General features: G+C 47.0%; 1 protein-coding gene across 1 annotated transcript in view; it reads right to left on the bottom strand.

The window, feature by feature from the left end:
- Positions 1–9,588, bottom strand: part of LOC104494348 (mothers against decapentaplegic homolog 3) — a 69,490-nt gene that overhangs the window by 1,313 nt on the left and 58,589 nt on the right. Inside the window, exons 6-8 of the mRNA XM_010137167.1 lie at positions 5,469–5,681; positions 4,022–4,159; positions 2,078–2,222 (exon numbers count right to left, since the gene is read on the bottom strand). Of these exons, the coding sequence (XP_010135469.1) occupies positions 2,078–2,222; positions 4,022–4,159; positions 5,469–5,681 (496 nt within the window). The remainder of the gene's footprint in view (positions 1–2,077; positions 2,223–4,021; positions 4,160–5,468; positions 5,682–9,588) is intronic.

Genomic DNA, 9,588 nt, shown 5'->3' with positions numbered 1-9,588 from the left:
CCCCCCACCACCCCTGCCCCTTTGTGGCAGGGTAGAGGAGCGGGGCTCTGGGTTGTGGTTCTGTGAGGCTTCCACCAGGGCTGTAACCTCTCCTGTTGATGAATCTGTCCCTCAGCCTCTGAACTGGAATCAGCTCCCTGAAGGCACCCCACCTTTCGCCATCTCAGACGTGGCTGACCAGAGCTGGCAGGCCAGGCGATGCCCTGAGAGCGGGCGTTTGGGCAGCGACTTCATGCCAGTGTGGTGCATCAAAGGGTGTCTCAAGAGCAGGACTGCAGGACAAGGCGGGCAGAGCACCTCTTGCTCTTCCGGCTTCAGTGAGGCACAGAAACCTCTCAGGTCCCAGGAGGAAATAAAGTTTCCCTTAATTTAACACAGAACATTCCCCTTTGCTGCCTGAAACCAGCCCAACAACTGTCCCAGCAACACTGTCCAGAAACCCGCTACCCATGGGGCTGCCCCACTTCTGCCCTCTGCAGATCTACTGCAGCGAACTTCATCCTGCCTTCCCACCGAGACGACCAATGCATCAGTTCCAGCCTTTCAGAGAGGCAAACCCTCAAAGCTCTCCATGCCTTCAGCTGCTCCACTGGGCTTTCGCTGGAGAGAACCTCCCTAGTGCAGGCTGCTTACGGAGCCTTCTCCTTCCCCAAATTCCTGGCACGCAAGAGCACCAAACACCCCACCAATCTGACAGCTCAGAAGGCTAAGAGCTGAACCAGAAATCGCCAGATGCAGCTCTCTCAGTAATATCTTCAACGAAGAAACGTGCTCTGACACAGGCAATCAGATGTAGTATTTTGTGGTGAGGAAATGAAGGAGCAAGAGAGCAGCTCTTGCGTGGTCGCCGTGAGCAGAGGGTTTCCTGACTCCAATACTCTAATGAGATAGTTGACTTTCTGTAAGTCGTGCTCATCTGGATTTCATTCCGAGCTGTGGCTGTGAGCCAGCGCTGAAACGCTCTGGCTTGGGTGCCGGACAATTTCAAAACAAAATGGACTCCAAACATCTGGAGAAATGAAGAAAGTGGGAGAGTAACGTGCAGGGCTGAGGCTCCAGCTGATCCTACGGCCTCTCCCCCAGCTGCTGCGGGCAGCAGTGCACGGGGAGCAGCAGGCTGCTCTGCCAGGCAGTGACTACCCCCGGGTTTTCAATAAGGCCACAGATTTAATGGGTACACAGTCAAGTCAAGTATTTCCAAATCACATTTGGCTTCAATCCTTGCCAGCTTTCTCCCTCATAAAACAACATTCATTTTCCAACGAATTTTGTCTCCCCTACTTGTGCTATGAAATGCTGATTTCACTCCCTTTGCTACACGGGGACATTTGCTTGCTAATCCAGTGGAGCAGCAGCCACATGAGCCACGGAATGCTCTGTCCTCCACACTGCGTCCACTGTCCCTGTGTTGTCAGAATATCCACGCTGTCGATCCCAAACATCAGACATCTCCTTTTTTATTGTCAACATTCACTCAGAGAAACAGGAACCCTGTTTCTCCCACTGCCCCCAGTCACAGTTAAGCAATTGCCCTATGACAAGCATTAAGGACAAGAAGATTTAACTGTAATTTTGCAGCAACTCTAACAGTTCTTCCAAAGATAAATTTTCAAGCCAATCTGCTTTTATTTTAATCTCATTAGTCTCTGATAAAAGAAGCAGCAAACCCAACCTGTATCTATTAGGAAGCACTCACACCAATCCTGTCCTGGTAACGGCATAGTCATAAGGCACTCAAACTATCAAACATACATCTAGTTTTAAGGAAAAAAATATAATAGTTCCTACAGGCCATCTGGATTTGTCTGCTGTGCTTCAGGTTGGTTCCTATGGCACTGCGGTTTCCCAGGTCTGTCACACGATGTGTGTTTTACACAAATGGGATGGGAACGAGAAGAGGCGAGATCAACACATTCTGAACAACTACAACCGATCTGCGTCAGCGAGGAGACGTGATGCTAACTCCCACCCATCTTACAAGCTGAGAGAAGAAGCATGAGGCTCCCTGGGCTGTGAAGTACAGGAGGGGCGATGGCAAACACGGGCATACCGCGCGGTTCCCCGCAAGGGGCCTGACCTGTATTCTGCTCCCCAGCCCTTGACGAAGCTCATGCGAATCGTGCACATCCTGGTGAGCTGGTACACAGCTTCGAAGCCCTGATTTACGGACTGAGCCAAGAGAGCGGCGAATTCCTGGTTGTTAAAAATCTTCAAGTTACATCCTGTGGAAAAAAAAAAGAAGAATGTGACAAGAGCAAGGCATTAGCTTAACCAGCTGAAGAAATCTGTTCCTTTGTGAGGACAGAAAGAAGCTCAGTGCTGCTCTCCCATATCCTCACCCTACATGACAGTACACACAGACAGTTTAACCACAGCACTTCCAAAAAAGGGATCCAGGTTGACACATTTCCACAGCCCGTATGCTGAAAAGGAAGAAAACCTTGTTACGGGACAGAGAGGGATCACCGCGAGTGCCCTCATAGTGAGATCAGCCTTTGGATCCTCGTATGGAGCCTCCTTCTATCTCCCTTAAAACCATCTCCTCTCATCTTGGAATTTAAAAGCCTGACTGTGACCATAACACTACAGGGCCTGGAAGAAAGGAATGCACGGGCTAAATCCAGGAAGTCACCGGTGTGGATTTACACAGTGTCTGTCAGCAGAAGTAATGGAGAAGTTCTGAAGTGAAACCACTCTGGCAAGCCAGAGAGAGGTTACCAGGGTCAAGAGCAGAAGGGCTGGTAGCAGAGCTGCCTCTGCTATCATTCCCCCTTCAGTGTAACTGTCACGTTGCCAAGAGTCTTCCTTTAAAGTGGGGAGCTTTTCCCCAATGTTTAGTCCCAGCTAAAAGACTGAGAATGACTTATTCAACTGGGTTTAGGTGATAAAGGTGAAAAATAACAACAGCCTTCACTATTGAAATAAACAAACAACACCACTCTGTAAAAAGTTGTTGCTGTTCTTGCTTTCTCCCAGATAACAATAAACCAGTTAAACTCTGAAACTTGGCCCACGACTAATGCCCCTTTGGAATTACACATGGGCCAAGCCTGAAAAACACCCAGTTGGCCTGTGATGAATTGTACTTCTCTGACATCACTTCTGAACCTCCTCTCTTGGGCTGGACCCGTACATGTCATCTGTTTTGGGTCGAACTGCACAGAGCGAAGCGTAACCACATGCATCAGCTCAGCAGCTGCAGAAACAACTGCCCATTTTTGTGACCACAAAAGAGCACGGCCTGAGAGCCGTGTATCTCACAGAGAGGTGGAAGGGAAGCTGTTGCCAGGCAGTTTATGGGGGGAAAATTTGGAGGGTGAGAGCATCAGGGCCAGGCTGAGCACAGAGAAAGAGCTGTGGTGAGGAAAGCAAAAAGCCTGGTCAGAATTGGACTATCAAGCTGCTCATACTTTGGGACTGGACGGGAACGGGTCTCTCCACGACATTGCTTGGGAGGAGTCGGTGCGACTTGATCTTGTCAACAAGGGAATGAAGAAACTGCTTCAAACCTAGCAAAGATTTGAAGATGAGCCTGAGAAGGCGGCCAAAGAGTGTAGCAAAAGTGGGGAGAGCTGGAGTCCAAACAAATGTGCCTTAGATGAATCTACAGCGGAAATGTGGGTTGTTTATGCCTTCAGATGTTGACTCCAGCCGGGGTGGACTCTTGTGATGTGGCTGGACAGTTAAGTCATGTTTGCAACACTGGCAGCTGCTTCCTAAGCATCTGAGAAAGGAAACCCATTAGGATGGGCCAGAGCTTGGAGCTCTGCTCAAAAGAAAGACAATCTTTATTCAAACACTTCCAAACAAAAAAAAATTGTTTTTTAACGATATACATCCTTTTAACTGCAAAAAATACCAGCTTTTTGTAAGCCCAGCTAAATCCTCTCTTGAAAGGCATCCTCCCATCCTGGCTCTTTCGTAACATCCAAATCCACGCCTACCCTGACACAGAGCTTGCTTTCCTCAGGAGGTCCCTGCCTGCAAACGGTTGCGCTCACCAGTAGGACACACTCCTTACCTGGGGGGATCTTGCACACGGTAGCTGGGTGCCAGCCGTAGCGTTGGTTGCAGTTGGGAGACTGGACAAAAATGGCGCTGTCACTAAGGCACTCAGCAAACACCTCCCCTCCGATGTAGTAGAGTCTCACTCCTCTTCCTAGGAAAGAAAGGTTTAGCTGAGAACGATCATCTGCAAAACCTGCAGAAAGAGCTGGTAGACAACTGCCTCACGAGGCGGCTCTCAAAAAGCAGCTGAACTATGAATGATGGAAAACCAAGACCACCTCTTCTGGCCCCTGGGTACCCCCATCAGGGAGTGACAGATTTGCTCCGTGAGCGAGTTAAGCTGAGAAAGGCAGGAGGAACAATTTATGAAGTCAGAGTTGGGCTCTCCGGCCCCACCATCAGTCACAGGCTGGGCTGCGGGAAGTTCCCCCTTCACAGCCCCGTACTCCAAACACGCAGGGCTCTGATCTCTGCCATATGAATGTCCGAGCAGTTAACACATGGTTTTCAACCTTTTCTGAAAGTCATCGCAGCTGGATACAACTGTTTGTTTATTGACTCAGTGGAATGAAATGACACAACGTTTTCAAATCATTGCCTTTTGCTTGAGATTACGCTGTGTACAAGGACAAACATACGTTTCCCATAGGAGCTCACGCAAATTAGTAAAATCTCAGTTAATAAAGAAACAAATTTTAGGAATCTGTCTCTCAAATAAACATTTGCTGTGGTCTTACGTTCCTGTTTGAGTATCTTGCTTTCATTCTCCACAGAGCGTAAGGAGCCTGCTGAATTGAAAGACTGGTTTCTGAATCCTGGTGGGATTTTTGGTGCTTGAAATCACATTAAGAACAAGTAAGGAAGGATCCTCCTGTATAAGAATTTACTGCTCAGGGAAGGGGAGCAAAATCAGTACAAAAAGCAAGTTCATTTTTGATGGTAGTCATTAGAAAATGCAGCAAGACATTAAGTGATTTTGGCTTTTAATAAAATTGTATAATTCTGGAATATTCTATTCAGCACAAGTTTAACAGAAAAAAAATCTGAATGTTACCTTGCAGTATAGGCAGGAAAAATAGAAATTTCGAGACAAAAATCACAGAAATGGTTTCCCATTTGTAAAAGAACAGTCAGTTAGAAAATAAAACAGTGCAGGAGGAAAAAGGAATACCCAAGTTTGTCACTAACGTCCACCCAAACACTGGAGAGTGCATGTAAAAGTTTAAATTCGGTCCCTATTACACAGCAATTGCAGTGTTCCTCAGTGCAATTTTGTATTATAGATGAAAAAACACAATTGGTGTTTATTTGTGGAAGATTAACCTGCTAAATCACCCCTGGATATTCACCCGTTGAGGTCTTCTACCACTGACCAAGCTGGGCTCAACAAAAACCTTTAAGTGCAGGTCTCCACCTTCCGCCTCGGAAGACACCAACTGAACCAAGGAAACAGAACTGACCAATGTGTCGTCTTGTGAGCTCCACTGCCGCATTCCTGTTCACGTTGGACAGTAAACCAAGGCAGAAGCGTTCAGAATTAGATGGGTCGGTGAAACCATCCACGGTCATAGAGGGCTGGGAGGCGTGGAAGGTCTCTCCCACTCGCTGGTTGAGCTCATAGTAGGAGATGGAGCACCAGAAAGCGGGCTCGCAGTAGGTAACTGGCTGTAGATCTGCACAAAATAAAAAGAAAAATGAATCATGAGCCCTCAGAAGGGGTGAAAATAAGTGACCACTTTGATATATTGTTCTGCTTCATTCCTCAAGCTCACTTTAACCCCAAGATTTAATTACTTGACAGATTTTAATGGACCACAGCTAGAAAGCTACACCACCCCTGAAGCTTTTGCCACATGGAACACTTACAAATAGTCAAAGGTATGAGTCACTTTGCAAGTGGGGTGTCACTTAACTACCTTCATCCCTGGAGAAAATGTAAAATAATGAACTTCGCTTTATTCTGAAATGGAGAATCACTTTTAGGTAGCCAGAACCCTGAAGAGAGAAATGGAAAGAAAGGAAGAACAGAAACCCTTAGGAAGAGCAGACCACAGACCTGCCTTCAGCCACACAGCTCTCCAGAAGCCTAATGTTGAGCACTTACACCCCGCAGTCAGCAAGACCAGCTTTCCCTCTTACTGACTCTGGTGCGATCTCTCTGGTGCTGAAGACACAGCAGTTGTTTGCAACACGCACCAAATTGTACCTAATACTGGCATTGAAATGATTTAACAACTAGCTTCTTTTTTCCAGTGCATTTGATCTCAAATTATCAAAAGAAAAGCCATGTCTCCGACAGCTGATGGCACATCTCTTTCACAGGGGTTATGGTTGGACCTGGCCTGTGGGCTGAAGTGAAAGGACCAACGTTCAGGCGCAGGCCGAGGCAGTCTCAGGGAGACAATGCTTCATACACAAGGAAGGTGAGACATTTGAATGGCATCGAATGACCTAACTGCTTCCACTGAAGCCAAGGAGATTTCAGCAAAGGAAGGCTCACATCAAGTATTCTTGGAAATTCTGCACTAGATGGTGCCCAGTCCTGCTGCGAGCCAAGAATCTGCTGCGCAAAGGAAGCGGGAAGCAGACTAAGCTCATTGAGAAGTGCTCTATTCCCCACATTCAACACAAGAAATTAAAGCAAGAGAAGAATTCCCTCCAGTCCTCCCCCCAGTTTATCACTTCATCCCCATTCAACTTCTCATCTGGCCAACAAGTTAACATCGAGCAGCAAACCCCAGCTTTTTCCATAGGCTTTCCCGTCTATTACTCCTCCAAGGCTTAGGCCAATCTGGGGCTTAAGAGATCAGCTCTGAAAAATCAAAGACAGGTTTCTGCCACCCCAGCCTCCCCTCACACAGAAGAGGCTGTCTCTGCAGAGGTTGGAGAGTCATTTCTCATCTGGTACTGGCTGTTACTCTGTGCTCTGTAGGAACAGGTTGGAGCAGCCTGTTGGTTTCCCCTCCCTTACGGTGGTGTATGAGTTCCCAAAGCAGCTAACACTCAAAAAAAAAAAAAAAATCATTGGTGTCTGTTTTGGTACAAGCTTTGCTGACAGCAAATACGGAATTGAATACCAGTGCATCTGGGGAGCTCTGTAATTCTTAGCAGTTCTTCCTAGACTGTGAATTTTGGAGCTTATCCCCATTCCCAGCTTCTTTCACAGTCTCTCCTTAATGATACCATCTGAAAGAAAAATGCTCCATCACAAGCAAAGCTGATTGTTCCAGTGCAATTTGTAGAAAAGTACAGCAAATACCGGCACTAATCAGTCTCTTAAGGTGTGTCCACCCACTTAAGAAAACAGACTGTGTTCCACATGACTGTGCTTTTATCCCACAGCTAGTGCCTTTCTAACCGAAAGGCTGCTCAGCTCCAGAAAAATCAAATCGACCGTTGCTGATCCATAAGTAACGTCCTCACATCGGTACTATTCAAGTTACGAAAGCACCGAAGCCTGCGCTGCTCTCTATGGTTTTGTGGTCCTTTCCTTCAGAAACCACCTCCGCTTGGTAGTGACTCAAGGGAACTGTGAATTCCCCACTGAAGGACGTACGGAAATTTTATTTCTGGCTTATTTGCAACTTGAGGAAAGACACAAACCAACAAACCTTATTTTGAAGTAAAACTGGTCTCTAAAAAAAATGTAACCAAGCTTCTAACAATGAAGCTTGTGATTTGTGGTCTTTGGCTTCAGCTTAAGCCGTCACGGGATGGACAAGTTTCCCCTTGTGTTAGAGCTGTCCTGAATATCCGTTTTCAATTTATGGCTTTTGTGTTTGGGGAAAAGTAAGAGAATGCAGCTCTGCCAAAGCCAAAGCATCCTGAGGGGGTAACACAATCAACTACAACGTGATGCATTACACCCAAACAAAACCTGCCTGAATTGTTTCCATACAACTTCAACCTTGACTCACTATCGCTTTACTCTCACGAGCCTCCACTGAGTACTGGGACCTCCAAGAGGAAAGCACGACCTGTTCAGCTGCCGAGGAGAAAAATCTGCTGGCTGCTTTGCACTCTACAACATGCCAAGAGTGGCTGTTCACCCGGTTTCAGGTAATGCATTGGATGCACAAGGAGCATCAGAAGTTGCTGGTATCTGCCATCTGAGCATATTAGTTGCAGCCACGTTAGTTCTAAGTCCCTCCTCAATGTCAGGATAAATAGGTGTGCATGCTCCCTCCCCTCAGTCCTCCGAGGAGGAATCTCTGCGCTGCTTTGGGAAATAGTGTTTCAACACAGAGAGCAAGGGAGGCCTCAGTTATTGATGGATTTGACCGTAGGGTATGTGCTCACGTCTCTTACAGCTTTTGCGTCAAATCTTTTGTGGAGAGAACACTGACAATGGATTTCCCATGCACCAGGGGACTGCCTCGCTCCGAAACAACAATACTCATGCAACCGCAGGCCTGGCCCTCGGCCAGGGTCAACTCCCTGACTTCGTTCCGAACGTCCGCATAATGCTGGCAATGCTCCTTTCATTTCAGTGGGTTTCTGTCTTTTCTCCAGTTTGCATTTCAGTAATACAGAAGAGATCACTGGGTATCTACAACTTCCATTTAGAGCTTATATTTGACAACTGAAAATCCGACCGCTGAAAGGTTGGACCAAGACTAGAATGCTACCAAACTGCACAAGCTGAAAGGAGGAAAAAAAAATCCCACTGTTACTGTGCCACACTTTTGTGCCCATGAATGGAAAGATGAAACTCCCCGAGTTCCTCCAGCCCTGTGTTACAGCCTTACAGCTTTATGCTGACACACGTACCCAGCACCTCAGATCAACCCTCCGTGACTGTCCTCCCTGGTTTGCCTCGTGCTACTTTATTGCCTTTGTAATTCTCTGGAATACCGCCACGGGACTGAAGTCCGAAGTTCAGCTTACGCAAAGTGAACTGTCTTGAAAGCTTCAGGTGGTTCTGGTCAAGTAAACAGACATCGGTGCTGTGACATTGTTTTCTTAGCGGCAGAACAGCAAAACCCCGGTGTGCTCCGTGGCTGGGAGCTCGCTGATGATTTTCCTCATTGCACACTGTTGTGGTTTTCGAATTTCTATTCTATTTTCTTAACAAACACACTGATTAAACTTCTGCAGATCAAAGTCCAGCCCTAGACGCTGGGGGGTTCTGCTTATCCATGGAATTACACAGCACAGCAAGAGCAGGAGCACAGCAGGCCCCCAGCCACTGGGTAACTTCTACTGGAGAGAGAACCCGCAAGCTCTCACAGGTTCTGCTCTCACAACCTGCCCAACCCCTTTCCGGGCTGCTGGTGTTTCCACCTCCACTGCTACAGGCAGCTCCTGACTTTAGGTATGTCATCTACAAGGTACAGAGGGTGACAGTGACAGCTGTTAAGAGCTGCTCAGCTACGTGCCATCTCATATATTATCTTGTAGCTTCCTCACATGCAAAAATGTACAATAAAATCTTTAAAAGAGACACAGTTTGTGGAAGCTTTTCCCTAAAAGCAATAAATAGCTGATTTGCAAAACTTCAAGTTCGCTTTTAATGCTGCTCAGTTAAACAGTTTTTCTGATGTCTGTTCCTCAGACTACGAAGGGTTTCCTCGTGGTTCA

This window comes from Buceros rhinoceros, unplaced genomic scaffold (genome assembly GCF_000710305.1).
Source record: "Buceros rhinoceros silvestris isolate BGI_N320 unplaced genomic scaffold, ASM71030v1 scaffold12300, whole genome shotgun sequence".
In the NCBI taxonomy this organism is placed as follows: domain Eukaryota; kingdom Metazoa; phylum Chordata; class Aves; order Bucerotiformes; family Bucerotidae; genus Buceros; species Buceros rhinoceros.
Note: the sequence above shows the minus strand (reverse complement) of the source record. Positions and strands in the feature narration are given on the sequence as shown.